Source organism: Sciurus vulgaris (genome assembly GCF_902686455.1).
Source record: "Sciurus vulgaris genome assembly, chromosome: 2".
Classification (NCBI taxonomy): Eukaryota; Metazoa; Chordata; class Mammalia; order Rodentia; family Sciuridae; genus Sciurus; species Sciurus vulgaris.
In genome coordinates, this window is record NC_136462.1 from 198,937,677 (window position 1) to 198,959,169 (window position 21,493).

The 21,493-nt window shown below is 63.6% G+C and overlaps 1 protein-coding gene and 1 long non-coding RNA gene across 4 annotated transcripts; both read left to right on the forward strand.

Moving 5' to 3' along the window:
- The first annotated feature begins 690 nt into the window (after positions 1-690).
- On the forward strand, positions 691-15,274 carry RBM38 (RNA binding motif protein 38). Its single transcript, XM_079118815.1, has 4 exons — positions 691-1,086; positions 1,845-1,968; positions 2,427-2,481; positions 13,867-15,274. The coding sequence occupies exons 1-4, from the start codon at positions 850-852 to the stop codon at positions 14,168-14,170; spliced, it is 720 nt and encodes a 239-aa protein (XP_078974941.1). The 5' UTR covers positions 691-849; the 3' UTR covers positions 14,171-15,274.
- Positions 15,275-15,584: 310 nt separating this feature from the next.
- LOC306654424 lies at positions 15,585-21,245 on the forward strand. Of its 3 annotated transcripts, XR_013761964.1 has the most exons (4): positions 15,585-15,882; positions 18,581-18,708; positions 19,260-19,380; positions 19,494-19,614. It is a non-coding gene; the product is annotated as an uncharacterized lncRNA (long non-coding RNA). The 3 variants fall into 3 exon arrangements; XR_013761965.1 differs by lacking the exons at positions 15,585-15,882; positions 19,494-19,614 and adding an exon at positions 20,448-21,245 and having other exon boundaries at positions 17,834-18,708; XR_013761966.1 differs by lacking the exon at positions 15,585-15,882 and having other exon boundaries at positions 17,834-18,708.
- The last annotated feature ends 248 nt before the right edge of the window (positions 21,246-21,493 follow it).

Here is a 21,493-nt window from a genome sequence, read left to right on the forward strand (position 1 = left end):
CCCTAAGTTTGATTTTTGCATGAGCCCCAAGAATTCTGTAGATGGAACAGCCTGGCCCCACAGAAGCCCCAGGATGGGCCTTGTTTCTATGGCTGGGGACAGGGGCAGAGAGAACAGGGATCTGCCCTCTGCTTGCTCTTCCCTCAAGGGGCCCCAGGGGAATCCCTAACACCAGCCACAATGGGGCCGAAGCTTCAAAGGGCCCAGACCTTTCTGCAGCCTGCTCACCTTTCAGGGGTGGCCTCTGGGACCACTGAGGCCAGCTCCACTCCTCCGGATTGCTTATTGTGTATTTACTTGAACTACTTATTCGCAGAAGCTCTTTGTGGCCTGGTCCTAGAGGGCTGGCCCCCAGGGGCCCTGATAAATTCTCCTCCAGTGAAATTTTAATATGATCAGGCTGTTGCCCCTGAAGAGCCTGGATAAATACCAACTCCTCAAGTTACATCTAATCCACGAGGGCAGGCGCCTGGGCTGGCGGTCCGGCTACTACGGCAAGCACCTGGGTCTGGCGCGTGTGCACCGGCGCTCAGCAAACGACCCTGGAGCGCCCCTCTCCAGGCTACAGGGGCGCGGCTGGGCGGGGCCGGAACTACACTTCCCGGCGGCCCCCGCGCCCGGGGCGGGCCCGTGGTGGGCGGGGCCGGGCGACGGGGGCGGGGCCGGCTACAAAGCCCGGGGGCGGGCGCCCGGGCGCAGAGTCCGCGCAGCGCCGGTGCCGAGCGCAGCGCGGCGCGCACGGCGGGAGCGGCCGCGAGCGGACGGGCCTGGCGGCTGGACGGGCGCCCTCGCCGCCCCCCATGAGCGCAGCCCCGCGCGGCCCAGGTCCGTAGCGGTGGGGCGCCCCCCATGCTGCTGCAGCCCGCGCCGTGCGCCCCGAGCGCGGGCTTCCCGCGGCCGCCGGCCGCCCCGGGCGCCATGCACGGCTCGCAGAAGGACACCACGTTCACCAAGATCTTCGTGGGCGGCCTGCCCTACCACACCACCGACGCCTCGCTCAGGAAGTACTTCGAGGGCTTCGGGGACATCGAGGAGGCCGTGGTCATCACCGACCGCCAGACCGGCAAGTCCCGCGGCTACGGCTTCGTAAGTGTCGGCGGCCGCCCGCTCCCGCCCCGCCCCTCGCCGCGGCCGGGGCGCTGAGTCAAGTCGGGGCGCACGCCCGCCCCGCCGGCCGGCCGCCTCGCGGGACTGCCCGGCGCCGCGCGCCCGCACCTGCCGCCCATCGCGCGGCTCCGGCGGCGCCCGCGCCCCGCCCCCACCGCGGCCCGAGGGGCGCCGCGCCGCGTTCGGTTAGACCCCGAGCCGGCGGGGTGCGGGCCCGGCGGGCGCGCGGGGCTTTCCGGCGGGCACGCGGGTCAAAGGTGCCTGGGCCCTGCGGCCCTTCCCCCACAGTCGGGCAGCCGCCCCGCCGCCCCAAGTAAGCGTCAATTTAAGTAAAAACGACGTGAAGACGCGCTTCCTACTTCCCGAACAAGTGGAGGGCGCCCGGGCTCCTCCCGCGGGGAAATTCGGGGCCCCGCTGGGGGGCGGGCCAGGCTGGGGCCCCCTGCCCCCTCGGGGGTTCGTTGTGGCCCTACTCCCAGGGGATTGCTTCTGTCCTTGAAGGCAAGATTTCCCAGCACTTGAACTTTGAGGGAGGAGCTGGAATCCAGGGGGCAGCCTGTGGGAGGGCCCAGGGCTGGGGTCAGAGGGCACTTGGCCCAAGGGTCCTGAGGAACTGACTCCAGGAGGGAGGGAAGAGGGGGAGGGGTGGCCTGGTGCCAGGGTGAGCTTTCTGCCCCTTCCCCACTTCCCCAGCTCAGCAGTGGAAGTCCCTGACCATCTCATCTGTGCTTCTCCAGGTGACCATGGCCGACCGGGCAGCAGCTGAAAGGGCTTGCAAAGACCCCAACCCGATCATTGATGGGCGGAAAGCCAACGTGAACCTGGCATATCTGGGTGCCAAGCCCCGGAGCCTGCAGACGGGTGAGAGCTGTTTTCCTTCCCGGCTCCTCTCAGTTTCTATATTGAGTGTTGGTATCTGCTGGGTGGAAAAAGGGCCCCCCCCTCCCCGGGAGTGGCAGTCAGCTATCATGTGCCTGCAGAACTGTTACAGGGCAGTCACCCCAGCTTGGGAGCTCAGCCCCTTAGCAGTGTGTGGCCGGGAGGGACAGGATGGGGAGGGTACATCACCCCAGTTGTCAGCCGTCCTTGCAGGAGGAAGTCAACCACAGGGCTGGAGGCCAGGAGGCCAGTACAGAGAGGCTGCTGCCCCCCCGGGGCCCTGGGCCTGCTTCGGCCAGGTGTTGGGAGTTCATGAGTGGGGCCGGTGGTGGAGGTCTTGCCGGGGAGAGAAAGCTGGTTGTCTTGGGTATGGCCTGTGTGGCTCTGCCTCTCTCCCTATGGGCCTGGGGACACTGGCCCTCACTGCCCTCTCGTTCCAGGCTTTGCTGTTGGCGTGCAGCAGCTACACCCCACACTGGTCCAGCGGACTTACGGGTGAGTCAGTGTCGCTGGCTTGGTGGTGGGGATGAGGCGGCTGTGGGCTTCCTGAGTCTGAAAAGCTGGGGAAATGACAGTTTGCAGAAATACGACTATGTTTTGGGGGAAGGAGGTAGGAAGACTGGTTACATTTCTTTGTCCCTGGCAGAGGCCACAGCACAGAGAGGAGCAGAAGCCCTGGAGCCTCTGCCTAGTGCAGGTCCCACTCCCCAGCTGTGGTTGGGTGACCTTGGGAAGCTTGCAGGCCATCTGTTTCCTCATCTGTAAAATGAGGATAACAGCCATCTGGGCTCTGCATGGAGGGCACAGGTGGACCTGGATCAGGGTGGCACTCATGACCTGTTTGCTGACACTATTTGGGACAGTGGCCTGGGCTCTTTCCCAGGTACCCCTCTGACTTCCAGGATGGGAAGGATGGTCACAGTGGGTCACTACTGATCTGGTCTGACTTTTGTGAATGCTGCAGCAGGAGAGGTGTGAGTGGGGCCAGGTAGTAGTGGTCTCAGTGGCCTAGCCTGTGGGCCTTTTCGTGACTCATTTTGGAGCTTCCTGTCCTGTCTTCCTCATCCTAAAAAGACTCCCACATATCCCCTGATGTCTGGTAAGGCCTCCTGGCTGCGTGGGTAAGGACTTGAGGGCTTCAGGAATGCCGAGGACCCATCACCTGTTGGACTACCCAGCCCTGAGATTCGTAGGGGCTGCTTGCCCTTGTTGATGTGGTTGGGGTACCTGGATGGTTGCTGCTCTTACAGTGTTGGTGCTGCTTAAAGCTTTCTCAGTTCAAATCCTGGCCTCTGGATTTTGTGCCTTAAATTGAGAGGATATGTGTGCACGTGCGTGCGTTTGTTCACACGACTGAGGTTGGGGTCTGACTCGCTGCTGGGATGACCCAGGGGAGGGTGCTGCGTGCCCACCTGGGGACCCCTGCCCTGTGAGGCAGCACTGTGGCCCCCGTGGCTCCTTTTGGATTGGTGGACGTGGTGAGCTCTGTGATGGCAGGAGCTGAAGGTGGCATAATATGGCTTGGGCCCTTCCAGCCTGTTCCGCCATGGGCATCTGTTTCCTCCTGGGAGGGAGCTTGAAGGGCAAGGAGCAAGGTTGGTTCTGGGCTCCCTCCTCACACAGGGCTGTTTTTCATAATGTCCAGGGCCATCTTGGAAGCTGCTTGGGGACACCCAGCTTTTGTGTCTTCACCCCATGGTTGAGTCCACACAAGGAGGGCCATCCTGGCTTTCCCTCGGCTTGCTCTGGTCCAGGTGCCCAGGCCTGGGCAGGGGCCTTCACTGCCCAGAGAGGAGGCCTTAACACCTGCAGTCTCCTGCTGAGTGGGGCAGGGCCTCCTCCAGGTCTGGGCTCTGCTCATCCTTTCAGCTGCCTCTGGGACCCTAGAAACCGTCAGCCCCCAGCCTCTGGAGCCCAGAGACCCAGGTTCCACTTGGGACCACTTCTTCCAGCTGGGTCCATCTTGGCAAGTAGCATTCTCTTCAGTTTTCCCACCTGGGAAGTGGGAACAATGCCTTTAAACACACTGTGCTTCCCACGCGAGCTCTGGGGTGGGAGCAGGTGTGATCCTCATTTTATAGGTGGAGATGCTGAGGCAGAGAAAAGTTAAGAAAGGTTAGCAGCTATCCAGGGGACAAAGTGACAGGTACCCAGCATGAGGTTTGATCCAGAACCCATCTCGGCTGCTCTCTGGCTGGGGTAGGAAGGACAACCTTTCCCCTCGCCACCCTGGACACCCGTGGGCACCACCTGTCCGGGGGTTGGAAGTTCTGCCACAGGGGTCACTACCTTGTGCCACGGCCTCAGGCAGCACTGTTGTGTATCTTGATCTGCGGGGCTGGCCATTTATTCCTGTGGCTGGGCAGAGGCCTCAGACTCTGTTTGATGGTTGCCAAGGGCTGGAGGCCCACATGGGACCAAGGGCTCAGAGGACTGCCTGGCCTTCGTGTCTAGCGAGCATTAGACCGAAGGTGCCCGGAGTGTGCTACTGCTGCCCAGGCCCTGTGGTGTGGCTGAGAGCCTGTGTGGGGTCAGCTGTGGATGCCAGCTCCTACATGCCCCTTACAGGCTGGAGAGTTGGACTGTCAGCGTCCCCTTTGTTTTTGCAAACAATCGGGCCCCGGGCAGAGCTGGGCCTGACTCAGCAGTCAGTTTTGTTGCTTGGGGCGGGCAGTGGGGTGGCCTGCAATGGCCTAGGGCACCGAGGGACCCGGATCACGGGGAGTCAGGCTCTGCAAATGCCTGACTGAACTTCTCCCAGACTCTGCTGGCCCCAGTCCTGTGCTTGTGACAACTCTGATGGTCCCACCACCCGCTTTTAGGCTGAGCTCTGTGGCCCCATTGCCTGCCTGATCCTGCTGGCAGCCAGGGAGCCTGGAGGGCCCTGCTGTCTTCAGAGAGTTTCCTCAAAGAACTCCTGTGCTTACCTGCCTGAGTCCCCACCTAGGTTTTTATTTAAGTTGAATGGGTCCTCTTGGTACCTGACAGCACGTACATTTCTGCTGCGTAACTGTGTAGGGGCCAGGGCCCAGCACTTGGAAAAGCTGCCTGTGGTGGGTGGCAGGTGGCTCGTGCCCGCCCATGGGCCTGGGCGGGTTGTAAGAGGAGGCACACACTGCTGCAGGTGACGCACCCAGGGTCTCTGCTGGCTCTCAGACAGGAAAGGAGGTGGAGCGGGGTGGGATCATGTGTGTCGAGACAGTGCACTGGTGTGGCCAGAGGCCTCCTGGTGTCATGGAGTGTCCATCTACTCCAGATCAGAGGTATGTCAGGAGCTGACGTTTATGCCAGGCTTGGCCAGACTCGGAGCCTCTCCTGGGGCTATTTTAGAAGGGCCAGCTGCTTCTCTGCAGTCTCCCTCCCTGTTCTTAAGAGGACTGTGCTGTGGGCTTGACTCCTGTTCACAGACCGTTGCTCTACAGCAGGTATGGAGCCAAGCCCTGGGGGTCTGAAATGATAGGACAGGGTCTTGGGGCTGCGCGGTGTTGGGCATGCCCCTGCTGGAGTTGGGGCTTGCAGGTCTGCCCCTGCTAAAGGCCAGACCAATTCTCTGGCTCCTCCCTGTGAGTAGAGTGGGGACAGTGAAGTGCCAACCCACTGACAACTTGAGGACTGGGCTAGCGCCATGTGTAGAGCTCACTGGTCAGGACCTGGCCCTGGGAAGCCCGGGGATTTGCCCCACCTTGTCTCAAAATGCCTGCAGCGAGGTCTGTTGACCTGCCTGCCTGTGCGATGCAGCTTGGAGCCGTGGGCGACTTCTGGGACTCACTCCCCGGGGGGGGGCCTGAGGCGGGGGTCTCCAGCCCCAGCACCTCTCTGGCCATGCGCAGCTCTTGAATGAATGAGCCAGACTGCCGGCTTCTGCAGACTCCCTGTCCTGTGCCTCCCCACTGGACGTGTCACTTTGGTGACCCCTGCCTCCTCAGGGGTCATGTGAGGGTGCCTGGTGCCCAGGTGGAGACGTGCTGCCCTCACAGTCAGCCAGCCGAGGGCCTGAGCAGAGGACACATGGACTGGGGAGAATGGAAAGGGCTGCTCCAGAACCATCTGCATGCCGAGCGTGTGCCGAGCACTTGCCTGGTCCCTGCTGGACCTCAGGGCGCCTCGTCTGCCTATCTCTGTTCGCGTGACCGGGCTGGTAACCAGCATAGTTGGACAGGAAGCTGCCAGGAGTGCTTCTGTGGGCGCGAGCAGCCCTGCGTGGTGAGCACGGCTGGTAGGTGAACTTCTGTGTGTCGGATACGAGGCATAGAAACAGCACGTGCCAAACGTGGGGAAGTCTGCCCTGCGCCTGGCGTCCGGGTCCCAGCCTGTGCCCTGGCAGTGTCCTGCATGGGACAGTGCATTCACTTATGTGGGATGCCCTCCTGGGAAGGGAACATGGGCCCACTTTGCACTGTTGGCAGTTTCTGAGGAGTCTCATGACTTCACTATACAAAGTAAGAAATAGGGCCAGGACAGGGTTGCAGGTGATGGCAGCATGTGTGGGTGGCTCTTTATGGTCTGCTGGGGAGGGCCTGCTGAGGAGGGGTGAGTAGTGAGCTTGCCCCGGAGGTGCCTGGGAGGTGCGTGGGCAGCAGACCCAGCGGGCAAGAGGTGGGCTCGGAGCCCGGAGGCCATGGGGGCCCCAGGCTGTGGTGATTTTCCCTTGGGGGTGTCTGTTGGGGTGGCCCTGCTCGCTGCCCCCCACCGTCACTTCCTGTTGGCAGCTTGTCTAGAGCGAGGCGTGGGCTGCACCTGGCCCTCCCCGCAGGCAGCCCTGCCGCACCTGTTGTTTGTCCTCGGCTGCTGACAGAAGCCAGCCTGCAGGCGCTCTCGGGTTCCTCACCCGCCCTGTGGCCCTGCTGGGGCTGGGGAGCCTCTTCCGGAAGCCTCAGGCAAGGAGGCCGGGTTCTTGGTCCCAGGGGAGAGGCCTGGCGGCAGACAGAAACCGTACTGTGTCCAGAGCAGGCAGAGGTGCCAGATGGGCGGCGGGCACCTCAGTGGTGCAGTGGAAGGAGCCCTGGCCCAGGAGTCTGGACTGCCCCTGGCCTAACTGGCTGGTCCTCAGGTAGGCTCCATGCCCCCCTCACGCCAGGCGGCGTGCAGAGCGTGCAGTGCTCACCCCCACGTTCCCTGTACCAGTGAGGGACTGTGTGTTCACTGTTTAGCTCATCCTGCACGGGTGTGCGTTGGGCTGGGGACCCCACAGACCTGAGAGAAACCCCATCTCAGTGCATAGTTACAGAAGCCCCCGGAGGGTGGTAGCCAGTGGAGACGGTTAGCCTCTGTGGGACAAGAGGCAGCCGGGCTGTGGGGGCATTGGGTGACAGGGAAGTGGGGACAGGGTATCCAGGGCCCCGCAGGGTGGCCTCAGCTTGTGTGAGGCTATAATGACAGACCCAGGGCACTGGGACTTCACTGTGCGGCCTGGTCCATGGCAGGTGCCAAGCAAGGAGGGGCAGGTTGACTTGCATTTTTAAAAAAGTATTTTGTTTCAGCCGTAGGTGGACATAGTACCCTCGTATTTGTACGTGGTGCTGAGGATCGAACCCAGGGCTTCCTGCGTGGTAGGCGAGCGCTCCACCCCTGAGCCACAGCCCAGCCCCTTGACGTGCCTCTTGTTTTAAAGCAGCCCCCCTCTGGCGTGTTGAGTCTGAGCTGCTGAGGGCCCAGTGGAGGCTCTTAGAGGTGGCCCAGCCTTCCAGTCATGAGATAGTGGTGCCCCGGGAACACCGGCCATGGCAGGAAATGGTGGGATTCTGAAATACATGTTTGAAAGAAAGAAGATTCCACAGCAAGTGGAAGAAGGTTGGGTTGGCCTTGATAGGGGAGGCTGTGGAGGCAGCTGGGGAGTAGTGGAGTGGGACGTGGACGGGTCCTGTGAGCTGCTGTGCAGAGCCTGGCCTTGCACAGAGGGATGGGTCTGCCACAGCCGTCTGCCCTGCTTCCTGGCTTCTCTGTTGGACCCCAGAGAACCCGAGTGTGCCCTGGCCCTGGCCTGGTCTCCTGCCACAGGCCTGGAGACGTCACTCCAGTTGCTGCCATGTTGTCTCTGGCCTGGCGGGGAAGGGCCCCAGAGAGGAGAAAAAGTGAAATGGGCTCGTTTGCTACTTCGTTTTGTTTTCAGAGCTGCTTCGCGTGCAGGAAGTGAGCCCTCTGTGCTGCGGCCCGTTGTTTTTCCCTGAGTTTTGCTTTGAGTCTGGCGGGGCCTCTGCCCGTCTCCTGGGCACCATCTATATTGGCTGTTGCTCACAGCACCTTTGCCCACTGGGTTCCCAGAGTGCACTGCTCAGGGTCCGACCCTTCCTGAGGGGCAGCCAGGACCCAGGGGAGAGTCCACCCGTCTCTGGCAGCCGCGGCCAGAGGGTTGAGGATTGTCTGTGGGGCTTGACAGGCATGGCCGGGGTCTGGATCTGGGGCTCTTGCCCTGGGACCCTGGTCTCCATGGGGGACAGAGTCTGCTGTTTGTGTGGTGGGAGCTGAGTAGAGACATGGGCCTGCCACCTCAGGGGCGGCAAGACCTTCTAGTTGTCCCCTCCTCAGCTGCAGCTCCTCTGTCCCTCCCAGAGCCCAGGGTGGACGTTGTGGGGCCTCCCAGACTTGCTTGTTGTCCTGGTATTAGGGCGGCCGAGAACCCAAGTCTTTTTTCCCCAGCGCACCCTCTAGCGGGGCCATGTCCCCTGGGCTCCCGTCCTACCTGGGTGCCTGGGCTGGTCCTGGCCATGTCGCCTGCCCTGGGGCCTTCTTCCCCTGCCTGTACAAGGGTGGGACTAGTTTTCTGCGACACAGGCTGACATCTTGCATGTGTGGTGAAGAGTCGGGTTTCCTGAGAATCCAGGACTCAGGACCACAGGGTGCCGGGAAGGAAGGGGTGTCTCCTGCCCTCGGCCTGGTGTCCTGGCTGGGAGCGGCCTGTGGCAGCAGGGCACTCTGAGGAGGTAGTGGGAGCCCGTCCCTAGGAGACCAGGCAGGAGCCTCCCTGGTGGGCCTGGGCCCCCAACCTTGGCCCCTGCATTGGCCTGACAGCCATGGCCACTGGGCTGCTGCTCCCTCCAGGGCTTGTGGGCTGCTACCCCAGAGCTGAGGGTGCACTTCTGGGAGAGGAAGGACCTGGTCTGTCGGCCTTCCTCAGGCCAGAGGAGGGAATGGTCGATGCTGCCCATGGTCTCTGGGGGATACCCAGCAGTAGATGCTCGTGTACCCCTGCGGGGTGGCCGTCTCACAGAGGCAGCGGTGAGGGCATGTCGTGGACCTAGCGGGCAGAGTGAGGCCGGTGGGCCCCCCCTTCCCCTTTGTGGACTTGCCGCCCCCTCCCTGCCTGCCCGACTGGCTCTTTGAGTCTGAGGCTTTCCATCTTGGGGCTGGAGCTTCTGGCCCAGGAGGCAGCTGGCAACCTGGGGACACTCCTTTTCTACCTAGGTGCCTGCAAGCTGGTCCTGCCCCAGATGCCCAGCACTTGGGATATGCTGTGCTGGGCACTTGGGACACAGTGGTCAAGGCAGAGGCCCTGCCCTCTTGGCCACATGCCCATGGTCCATTACAGTGACTTTAGATTGTAAGAAGAAAAATAAAGCTGGGGGCAAGGAGGCCCTGAAGGGTGAGCTTTGAGCTGTGGAAAGAACCTGCGGTGGAGAACAGCAGATGCCAAGGCCCTGGGGCTGGAGGAGTGGTGGGAGCATGCTGGCAGGTTGGGGAGTTGGAGTCTAGTTGGAGAGCGTGGGACCCGTTCGGGGCGGTTGGGTGATTCTGGTTCTGGTGGTGGTGTGGTCTGGAGGTCTTGGAGACGACTGCTCCGCTGGCCGGTGAGGACGCCAGGTTGTGGGGAGGCAGTGGTGGGAGCCTGGACTGGAGAGGAGGGGTGGGCTGCAGCCTGGGAGAGTGGGCCTGGTGTTGGATGGGCCCTTCCCTGAGGCAGGATGGCAGCAGGCCCACCATGGCCTGCAGGCCTCGGAGGACAGGCCTTGCGTGGAGTCGCTGAGGATTGGCGGCAGGGCAGCTTGTGCCCTTTCCCTGCATGTGAGGGCCACACACAGGAGGCTGAGGCAGCCTGGCCTTCCAAGCCTGGACCAGGGCGTGCTGGGCAGGACATGGCCTCTGCAATGTGACGTGCAGACCCCGGGGCCAGCGCTGCCCTTGGACAGGGTTGCTGTGCTTGCTGAGCTGTCTCCAGCTGGGAGCTGGTGGCTTTTCTGCACACGTGTGTTGCTGAGTGTGCACGTGACCCTCGTCACTCTGCCTGCCCTCTCCAGCCCCTGGCTGGATATTTGTGATCATGGCAGCGGTGACAATGCCTTGTGCCGCCCGTGCTTGGTGGTTTCTGGTGCTCTTGACCTCTGCACCAGTGACATTTGGGACTGGAAAGTTCTGTGCTGTGGGGACTGTCCTGGGCATTGTAGGATGTTAGCGTCCTGGCCACTGTCCCCACCCCTAGCTGTGACGACCAGAAATGTTCCAGACTCTGCTCAGTTTCTCCTGGTTGGGAGCCACTGCCCTGGTGCAGCCTGTGCTCCACAGCTGGCTGCGACGGCGCCAGTGAGGCCGTTCTGCAGACGTGGAGCTGACCAGTGACTCGCCCGAGGGCAGAGCCAGGCAGGCCAGGAGAGACGCTGCTGAGGCCCTATCTCTGCCCACGCCTCACAGTCCTCCCACCTTGGCAAGGCCCGTTCTCTGTGCCCTGGGATCCTAGCCAGCAGAATCAGACCCCGTCTCGTTCCTTCCTTTTGTTGTGACCCAGGCCTGGGCCCAGCCAGTTTGGGCACAGGTGCTATACAGCGGGTAGACAGTGGGTGGATTTCACGTAGCCTCCGTTTGCTCTGTGATTTGGCCTTTGAGCGTTTTTTCCTCTCAAGAAATGGGGCGAGAACCAGCACCTGTTCTGTGGCTTTGAGGGTGTAGTGTCAGGTGTCTTGGGCTCTTCATATTGGTGGTGGCTGACCTGAGAATCCCAGGAGGCACAGCTGAAGAGACCCAGACACAGGGTGTACCTCAGAGCCAGGGACACGGAGGCAGACCCCCTTTGATGGCGCTGGGCCTCAGGAACCTGGTGGAGGTGGGGTGGGCCCGTGGCCTGTGGGTCTGAAGCCTGGGCTGCCTTTGCAGAGTCCTGCCCTCCTGCCTGCAGCCTGCAGGAGAGCCACCCCTGTATGACTAGGCCTGAGGCCGGGTGCCCTGCCCATCTCTGGAGGAGTTCTGAGCTCAGGGCTTTTGGCGCTTCAGACGCCACGGGGTGTTTTCAGGGTTTCGGGGCAGGTGGGACCACCAGGACGTCAGGACAGCGTGCTGGTGCAGCGTCAAGGTGGCTTCTGTCCGCCGTCTCTCCATTCCTTCCCTGGGCCGCAGACCCAGCTGCTTTGGATTCCTGCTGGGGGTCACCCAGAGAGCACGAGCGGTGCAGGAGGGGTCAGCAGGCCTCCCCAGGCCAGGGCAGGCAGGAGACGGTGGGAAGGGCCTGTGCATCCCCCTTGGAGGGCTGGATGTCCACAGGCTGGGCAGGGTGGGCGGGCGTGGCCGGCACAGCAGGGATCCCGTCCAGCCGTGGGAGGCTTATGCGTGGAGGTGTGGCCTACTGTCCCGTCCAGCCTGTCCGTGTTCACACTCACCCCTGCCTCCGCCTCCTCTCTGCTGTCCCCTGTGGCCAGCTGCTTGTCCTCACGTCTTGGTGTGGTCTTCCCCACCTTGGAGGGGCTCCCTGTCTCCTGCTCCCGGCCCCTAGCTCTCTGCCCTCTCAGCGCCTGGAGACTCGGGTTTCTGGCCGCTGTGGTTTGCTCTCCCTCCTGGAATCAGGCCCTCTGTTCCGCTCGTCCGGGCAGGTGTGTGGGAAGGGTCAGCCTGGGGTAGGATCTGAACCTTGGCTCCAGCTGCTCAGGGCTTGAGCTCCCTTGGACGGCGGAGGTGCCCAGTGAGGTGAGGGAGGACTAACGCCACCGAGGCCTGGCTGAAAGTGTTGCCACGGTGGGCTCCTGTGCTGGGCGGCACCATTGCAGCCTCTGGGGAAGGTGACTGGCAGCCCCGGGACCACCTGGCATGGGAACTCCCCACGGGGAGCTAGGGTCCCTCGGACATGGGGCCATGTGGGCTCCGGGCTCTGGCGTGGCTCCCTGCGCCACTGCGCCCCTCTGCTCACCGCGACACCCCCGACTCAGGTTGCTCCTGGTCTGCGTGGGTGCTCCGTGTGCGGAGCACACCTCTCAACTCCACTGTCTGGACTGCTTTGGTGGCAGGTGCAGAGCTGTGCGGCCACCACCACTGTCCGCTGCAGAATGGCCCTGAGGCCCTGGGACAGCTGCTGCTCGTTCCCTGTCCCCAGCTCGTGTCTGATCGCCTGTTCTGGACCTTTCACACAATTGGACCCACATGGCCTTTGGCGCCCGGCCGCCCTCGCGCAGTGTGCTCTTCCGGGCTCCCCCACCTGGGGGCTGTCTCTGAGGCTGCTCGCCCTCCTCTGGTCCGAGCGGTGGGCGTTTGGGCTCTTCTTTCCTCCTCACCTATTTTTGGTACCAGGGATTAAATCCAGGGCCACTTAACTGCTGAGCCACATCCCCAGCCCTTCTTATTTTATGTCTTGATACAGTGCGTCACTTAGTTGCCTCGACCTCCCTGGTGGCTGGGATCACAGGCACGGCCACCGTGCCCGGCTCCTTCCTCCTCCCTCCATGATCAGGCCTTTCTGTTTTGAATCTTGCTCACGACCCTGTTGTCCTGGTGAAGGAGCTGGGACAGACGTCCTGCCTCCCTCTGTCTGCCCTACGTCCACTGTGCTCACCAGGGACATCAGGAGAGGCGCTCCCGCCCTCTGCGCAGCACGTGTGCGCCTGGGTCTTCCTGGTGTGCCTGGCGGTACCGTTGTGCACGAACAGTGTGGCGGTTCTGCTGCTTGCTTTCCTCAGCAGCGTGGCGGGCTGGGCGAGGACAGCCTGGCCTCCTGCCGCCACTGCAGGCATGCTCCTGGGGTCCTTAGGCCCTCTGACCTGGAGGGTGACGGGTGTCCACGCAGCACCCTGGAGTGTTGCAGTGCCCAGGCCGCTGCTCTGTCTGACCCAGCACCTCCACCTCCGCACGCCCTGGGGGGTGCTTGATGCTTCCAGAGCAGCGTCTCTGAGGTGGTCCAGGGTGGGGGTCCCACACCACCCAGGGCACCTTGTCCGTGTAATTCACGCAGGCACAGGAGGAGGAGGACACCGATGCCCGTGATGGCCGCCTGGCACCCTGACGTGGTTCTCCACCTGACGCCCAGAGCATCTTGCAGGGGCACTTTGATGGGTGTGGCTGCTGCCCACATGGCCCGCCTAGGGCTGGGCAGAGCAGCACACCCGGGGCTGCATCCCCCTGGCCCACTCTGCCTGCGGGCCCCCAGCCACAGGGTCCCCCCGGCCACAGGCTGTGGGCCCAGCCCTCCTGCTTGGTAGTGGCTCTGAGCAGGACAAGGGACTAAACCTCCCTGGGCGTGGGGTGCTTTCTGGCTTGGCAGGCGTGGCCCTGCCGCCCTGGGTCACTACTGGTTGCACTCTGGGTCCTGTCCCTCCGCTGTCGCCAGCCTCCTCCTCTTAACTCCGTCCACTGGGCACTCGCTCAGGAGGTGCTCCTGCACCCACGGGTGACAGGAGTGGCCCTGAGCTGGGGACAGACGGGAGGAGCAGCCGTGAGGTGCGGGCCGGCTCTGCACCCTGGCTTTGCTGCCCTGAGATGCTGCGCTCGTTTCTCCCTGGCCCCCGTGTCATGCGGGGGAGGCCTCCCTGGGAAGCAGGAGCGGTGGGCACTGTGGGAGCCTGCAGGCGGGGGGCACCGGGCGCACAGCTGAGGCCGCTCGGGGGCTACAGCGTCTCCTGCTCCTCCTGGGCTCTGTGCCGAGCCCTGTGGCCCGACTCTGCCCCCTGGCCTGACTCTCTGCTTGGCCCGCAGGCTGACCCCCCACTACATCTACCCGCAAGCCATCGTGCAGCCCAGCGTGGTGATCCCAGCCGCCCCGGTGCCATCGCTGTCCTCGCCCTACATCGAGTACACGCCTGCCAGCCCTGCCTACACCCAGTACCCACCAGCCACCTATGACCAGTACCCATACGCCGCCTCGCCCGCCACGGCCGCCAGCTTCGTGGGCTACGGATACCCAGCCGCCATGCCGCAGGCCCTGTCGGCCACGGCGCCTGCGGGTGCTGCTTTTGTGCAGTACCAGGCGCCGCAGCTACAGCCCGACAGGATGCAGTGAGGGCTGTCCCCGCTGCGGGCACTGTGGTGACGTCACCTGCACCGCAGACAGACTCGGGCTAGCAGCCGGCTCAGCTCTGGGCGCCACCAGCACCTGTGCCTCTGAGACCCCTGGCTCGGCCAGGCGGTGTCTCTTTGGGCCTGGGTCCCATCGTGCCTTGAGGGGGACTTCAGGACGGAGTGGCCGAGAGGCTGTCTGCAGAGGCCCCTTGCACTCGGCCCCCAGGCCTGTCCTGCCCCCACTCTACAGGTGCCAAGGGCCGGGCCGACACCCTTCCACCGAGGTGCCTTCTCAGGGAGACTGGCAGAGGACCCAGGACCGCAGGCTGCTGCGCGGGCTGCCCTCCTCCCGGACGCCGAGCCCTCGTGGGCCGCCGGCCCCCTCGTGCCAGCCGGCGCTGCGCCCTCTTCCTGTTGTCGTTGTTTGCTCCTGAGGCGATTCAGAATTTCAGTCTATTTTTTTCAACAGACACTGCTGTGCCACCAAGAACCCAGAACCTAGTTCAACTTGGAGAGACTTGTTTTTGTGGATGTTCCACCGCGGGGACGATGACAGTATTTCTGTAGGAAAGTGTCGCCGCCGGCCGGCCAGGCCCTCGGCGGGGCCCTGCTGGGCTGGCGAAGCGTGTCCGCCCCAGGGTGAGTTCTCAGGTGTCCTCACGCGTCATCGCTGCCGTCTGCCTGGGCCCTGCTCCTCCTGCCCCGGGTAGGCGCAGCCAGCTGCCGTCGGGCTGGACTGTGGCAGCCCAGCCCTCCCTGGCCCCTGCGAGGCTCTGAGTGCAGGTTCCGCCTGCTGTCCCTCGCCATCTGCTGCACGCAGCCCGAGACACTCCTTCCAGCTGAGGGCGCCGTGGGGGCTTCTGGTTCACGGTGGCAGCTCCCAGGGACCCGAGGCTGGAGGCTGAGGGGCTCCCGGCAGGGAGGGGGCCCCAGCGGGCAGGCAGCTGGGCTGTGCCTTTGCCCTACCTCAGGGAGCCCAGTGGCCAGCGCCCACGGTGTGGAGAAGGCCCGGAGGTGAAGGTAGCTAACGTTATAATATTTTTATTAGAATGTTCTGATGATAAAAATAAAACTTGTTCTCTCTAAAGAGAAAGTTGGTCTGTAGTTTTTCTCTTAAGCCCAGTGGCCCTGGGTGGCCTCTGCCTCTGGCCCTTGTAGCTGGGCATCAGAGTGACACTCTCGGGGGAGAAGCCACCCAGCTCAGGCGGGTGCCCCTCTGGCAGTCATGCTGGCTCTTGGGCCCTGGTGGGTAGGGTGGGGCAGGGCCCTGTCATCCTGGCTGCACAGGAGGCCCTGGAAGACCTGCGAGAGGCAGAGCTGGGTGCCCATGATGGCGCCTGGGGTGCTGCTGCAGGTGGCTGGGAGGGCAGGGGTTAGAGGAAGTCCCTGCGTCTGCTGGGGGATCATGGGGGAGCGGGCAGGGAGGTGGCAGGAGGGGAGGACATGACCTCGCTGGCCTTGAGTCGCTCGTTCCTTCCTTCCAAGGTTTGTGCCCCGGTCAGTGGGCAGAGTTGCAGCCCTGCCATTGGGTCTGTGAGGCGCATACAGTCCTCTGGGACAGCCCTTGGTGACCAGCCCTGTGAATGAGGCTCTGGGGGGGCCAATGGAGAAGGGCAGGTTCCAGGCAGAGGACAGCAGGTGCAGCGGCCCTGAGGCAAGGTCCATGGGACAAGGGGGCCCCTGAGGCCTGTGGAAGGAGGCCAGCTTGGGGAGGTGAGGGCTGGAGCCGGGGCCCGCTGCTCAGGGCAGTGGACGCCATCACTGGGAGCCCAGAGCTGTGTGGACGGGGCAGCAGGGGTGTCACAGCAAGAGGCACGGGGGGCCAGCAGGCGCCTGCACAGGGCCACAGAGTCCTCCTGACCGGAGGCCATGCGAGCAGAGCTGGGGGTGGCCTGGACAGTCCCCCAGCCCCACGGGGCAGGGCTGGAGCCCTGGCAGGTGCAGTGTCTCTGCTGCCCACCTGCCCTCACGGCCAGGCCACACTACCCCGGCGCTCTCCCTCGCCTCCACAACCCACATGGCAGGCCGGGGGTTGCTGCCTCCTGAGCTCTGTCTCCAGCTGCAGTCCAGCCACCACCCTTCGCTGTCCCCACTCCACACGTAGCCCGACTGTCATCTCCCCAGCTCGGAACTCTCCTCGGCTCCCCGTGGTCTTTAAAAGTAAAGCCAGAGTTGCAGCCTTGGACGCTTCACCTGCTGCCTGCCTCCCGAGCCACAGTGGCTCCAAGCCTGGACACACCCGGCAGATCCTGCCCCAGGGCCTTTGCCCTTGCTGGCCCTCTGTCAGGAGCCTCTAGCTTCGCCAATGGACCACCCTGTCCGCTCCTCCCCTTAATCTGTCCTCACCAGTCCTTGTCCCGCTCCTGTTGGGACAGGGTCTGCGGGCCTTGGTCCTGGTATCCTTGTACCTAGTGCCGACACAGGCTGCAGGTAGTCTAGGCTTGCTCTGGCCGTTGGCAGGACAGGCCCCAGCAAGCGCCGAGGGGTTGGGACCACCCACTCTGGTTGTAGTGTGCTGAGCAGAGCTGAGCTGGGGAGGGCTGGACTGGGAGTGGGAGAGGTCTGGAGACCCTGGACAGGGGCAGCAGCCTCGAGGGTCTGGAGCAGAGGCACAGCTGTGTGTAGGAGCGGCCACCATGACTGAGCCCTCAAGTGCCCCCCAAAACCCATGACTGACCCACCCCTGGAGAAGAAGACTGAGAATGGGGGCCGCAGAGTCCACCGTCAGTGCCTCAGGGCTGCCCTTGGTTGGCCCTGGGCTCTGAAGCCAGAAAGCCCTCCCAAGGGAGGAGGAGGCCGGGTGGGCCTTCCCCACCGGTTCCTGGGGTCCTTGGGCCCTCCTCTGGCTTTTCCCAGTCAGCTTGACTCAGATGTGCTAATGGCCCTGTCTGTGGTTCGGGCTGCAGGCCCCTGTCCCGATTCCCTGGCAGAAGCCACGTCAGGTGAAGTCCTGGGTTTTGTTTTCTCCCCGGCCCTCCCTGTCCTTCCCCCACACCGAAGAGGGCCAGTGAGGGCAGCCGGAGCTCCCAGCCCAGAGCAGACTAGACGCTTGCTGCAGCTGATAAGGGCCTGAGGTGCCGCGGAGGGCTGCGGGCTCTGCGGGGTTATCGGGAAGGCCACTCGTGGCTCGTGCATTTCCTGTCCCTATCAGCCAGTGGCAGCCTCTGGGACAGGCCTTCAGGAAGACCTCACGTCCTGGGAAACACCCTCTGGGTTCCAGGACTGAGGACTGTAGACGGGGCAAACTCGGGAGAGGACTCGTGAGGTCACCTGTGGTAGCCGAGGCGCAGGCCACGGTACGTTAGTGATGCTGACTGCAGCCAGGCACTCACCAGTCTCTTCATAGATGGTCTCAGTTGCCCCCGAGAGCCCAGGTTACAGGTGTGGCTGGGCTGTGGAGTCCTCCCTGACTGCCTCTGCCTGTCGGCCTGGCCCTGGCGCCCACAGCTGGGCCAAGTGCACAGCCTGCAGCACACCTGGTGCCCACAGGGCTCCAACAGGCAGGCAGTCACGAGTCACATGCGTGCACCCCAACACGCCACACACGTGGCCCACACCCAGGCACACGCTAGGGGCTGCATGCTCCCGAGAGCCATGAGCGAGAGTCCAGAGAGCGGGAGGAGAGGTGCAGCTGAGCCTCCGGGCAGGCGGAGGGGCACGGGCGGGTGGGTGCTGACCCCTGCGCCCCTGCTGGGGACTCTTCTGCCCTGGGGAACCGGTGCCACCAGGGCCCAGGGACACAGGATGGGATGGGCAGGCCTGATGCCCTGCCTGCCCTGAGTGGGCCCTGGGGGAGCTGGGGGTGATGCCCTGCTTGGCCTCACGCTGAGGCAGGAATCCCCAGTGGGCCTGAGCTCTGGTCGCCATAGCAACGGTCTGTACTGTGACCCCTTCCTAGTTCCCTACTCTCTCTGGCCCTGCTCCCCAGAGTCACTTCCAAGACACTGCTGCTTGTGGGGCTTGTGCACCTGCGGGGGTAGCTGGGCGGATCACTGCCACCCTGCTGGGCCAGGCGGAGGAGCCCTAGGAGCTCCTGTTTGCTCAGGATGCTGAGTAGGGCAGCGTGACTGGGACCACCCGCTGTCCCTCTGGAAGCTGCAGAGGACACCTGGAGGAGCAGGGCCTGCCTGCATGTCCCAGATGCAGGTCCTGAGAGCCACCCCATCCGTGGCCTTCCTGCCTCTCTCCCCTGGAGCCTCGCTACCACCCACTTTCTGGAGCGGAAAAGGGCTTCTCCACGGCCACTGGCCGTCCCTGCCTTTCTGGGGATAGTCATGAAGGGCCTGGGCTGGGCCACGGCATGGGAGCCACACAGCGTGGTCACCTCCAGGCTGCTGGCCTGGCCCGCCCTGCCACTGCCTGCGGAGGGCGTCCCCTGTTCCTGCTCAGCCTGGGTTTCTCTCCTGCACAGATTACGGGAGCCTGGGTACAGCTCAGTGCCCAGCCCCCTCCCCGGGAGGCCGCTCTGGAGCTCTTGGTATGAGACGAGACAAGGGTTCGAGGGTTCGGTGGGTTCAACGGGCCACGCCTGCCTCCACAGTGAGGTCGATTGCCCCAGGCCCAGGTTCGGGCAGCGAGTCAGGCTGGGACTTCTACTGGAACCCAGGGGAAGCCCCGCTGGGGACAGATAAGCCCAGAGCTGTTGGGGGAGGAAGGAGTTTGTGCTTAGGAAGAGGCCACCCAAAGGAAGCCTGCAGAGGGACAGTGGAGCCGGGGAGGGACAAGAGCAGAGATGGGTCTTGGTGACACCTTTGGCCCCTGGTCTGACTCTGCCTGAAGATGGACCCCAGACTTTTCAAGTACAAAAGCTGACACTCTCCCTGTCGCTTAAACCCCTTGATTGGGTTTGTCTATCCCTTGCCACCAAGACTCTGGAGCTACACCATTGCAAATTGCGTATGTTACTTAGAATTAGATTTAGTGACGTATAACAGAAAATACGGAGTAACTAGTTCTCACTGGTTTCCATCTTTTTCTCATGTGGAAGATTTCTGAGGTGCATAGTCCAGGGCTGGGGTGGGAGTCCCGTGTCACCAGGAGCTCTGGCTGCTCCCAAGGGCAATGTTAAAACATCGTTTTCTTCTTCAGAGCACCTCAGGGACCCAGAAGGCCCCTGGAGCTCCAGTCATCATGTCCAAGTTCCAGGCGACAAGCCAGGGAGAGGGTGCCTCCTTCCTGCTCTGTCTGAGCCTGGGTTTCCTCCCTGTGCAGGTCAGTGAGCTGATGCATGGAGCCCTGGAAGTCACCCTGGCCCCTTGGGTGACAAACTGAGCCAGGGTCTGGTCAGGTGTAAGTGGGTATAACCTCACTCCCCTCTCCCCCAGGGGTGTCACAAGGACAACAGGACCAGTCAGGTGGCACTCAGGGGAGCGTGGCGTGGGGCAGAGCCCAGCCCTGAGGCCAGCTGGACAAGTGGAGCAGGCAGCAGAGGGGAGGTGAGGAGCCCGCCGGCCTGTGCCTGGGCTGTCCTCAGCCCAGGACTCTGCCCAGGCTCCCCAGAATCCCGCCCGCCTGGTCCACAGCTGGGGAGACCGAGGCAGAAGGCGGGACAGGCCCGAGCATCCTGGACCTGGAGCCAAGAGGTTCCCCAGGACCCGGCGGACGCCGCCTGTCCCCCCACTGCCCCACCCCAAAGCCAGTGGGTGAGCGCCCCGCTTCCTGCCCCTGCTGAGTCACCTGCCTGTCCCCTGGAGATGTAAACACCAGGCAGCCCCAGGCAGCAGGTGGGGCTGTTCAGGCAGAATGACAGGGCACCTGCCCGGCATGCCCTGCTGCTGGGTGTCGCCCAGAGCAGGCACGAGGCTGGCACCTGGCCCTGCAGATACCCCCTGGGCCTCCTGCGGGCCGATAGGGCCCACTGTGTCTATCAGCCGGTGCCTGCCTGCTCCCGGGCCGCGGTGCTGCAGCTCCGAGCCGGCAGGGTCATCCACCCAGCTGAGCTCCGCAGAGCAGCAGCCGGGCAGCCTGATGGGAGCCAGAGCTGTGGTGCTTTCCTGACCGCGAAACCCGCACTCCGGGGCAGAGCCCGGTAGACCCGGTGTAGTCCAGGAAGATGGGAAAATGCCACTCGTACCGAGTGTGGCGGAGTCTGCAGAGGACCCGGCCTCACTCTGCCCCGACTGCGAGGTTGTCTTAGCCTGTCCCTGGGTCGAGTGGGCGGTTCGGCTGCCGCTCTCCAGCCACCAGGCCCTGTCTTGGTGACCCGCTCCACCTTCCAAGACAGCCCGTGCTGCTCCCTGGCTCCCCGTGTTTGCCATCCTCGGGTCCCCTCCTCACAGGTCCCTCGTCCCAGCAGCTGCCCCTCCTGACCTTCAGCCTGGCCCAGTTGTCACCTTCAGAGAAGCTTCGGGGACCTGCTGTCCAAGTGACTCCACACATCCTGGGCTCTCTGATGTTTCCTTTCTGAGCAGCTGTCCCTCTGCTGCGGTCACTGGGACGTGGGTGGGAGGTCTGGTTGCCTCTTGCTCTTTCTCCACCCCAGGGCTGACCCTCCCTCCCGGAGGGCTGCTGGGCTCCCCCACTGCACAGCCCCGGCTTGGCCCAGGCCCACTGCGGACATGCTGCCCAGCTGGAGCTCGAGAGTAGCCTCTGGGAGAGGGGACACTGCCAGGCCCAGTCCCCCATCCCGAGCCCAGGCTCCAGGCAAGCCTGGAGGAGCAGGGGTTGAGGCTCTGCCCCCAGGGCAGCGGAGTGGAGCCTCAGGGTGGCAGCCCCGGCCAGCGTAGCGAGGGTGGCAGAGCGGGGCCCAGCGGGGCCAGTGCCAACAGTGTGCTCCTGGGGCTTGTCCCCAAGGAGGGCCGCACGTGGATGTGCAGTCAACAGTATGGAGATGTCTGGTGTGGAAGGAGGGGCACTGCCAGCAGGAGCTGCTCAGCCGCCCAGGGTGAGTGCCCGAGCTCCGCAGCCCTCCTGCGCCTGGGCACTCACCATCCCTGCCCAGCCTTCTGGGTCCCAGCTGGGGCAAGGGCAGCACCACCATCCAGGCGTGTCGGATCGTGTCGTGTCCCCCCAGCCCCGTGACAGAGGACACTTGTGTAATTAAGCCCTGGGCCAAGGGAGGTGGGTGCTTGGGCTGCTAAGGAAGAAGGGTGGGCAGGGTGGGGATGGAGGGCCCCACCCCAGCAAAGCCAGCTTCACCTCGTGAGGTGGTCCGTGGCAAGGGACAGTCACTCAAGGACTTAGGATCAGGCAGACCTGTGTTCCAATCTGCCTGCCTTTCCATGCTAGCTGTGACCTTGGCAAGCCACGTACCTTCTCTGACCCTCGGTTTCCTCATCAGTAAAGAAATACCACTACTACCTTGTGGTGCTTCATGGAACATAAA

Bases quoted from the DNA above. Each gene is read 5' to 3' on its own strand.
- RBM38 (XM_079118815.1), top strand. From the start codon at position 850: ATGCTGCTGCAGCCCGCGCCGTGCGCCCCGAGCGCGGGCTTCCCGCGG. The intron at 1,087-1,844 runs GTAAGTGTCGGC...GTGCTTCTCCAG, and splicing joins AGTCCCGCGGCTACGGCTTC to GTGACCATGGCCGACCGGGC. The intron at 1,969-2,426 runs GTGAGAGCTGTT...CTCTCGTTCCAG, and splicing joins GCCCCGGAGCCTGCAGACGG to GCTTTGCTGTTGGCGTGCAG.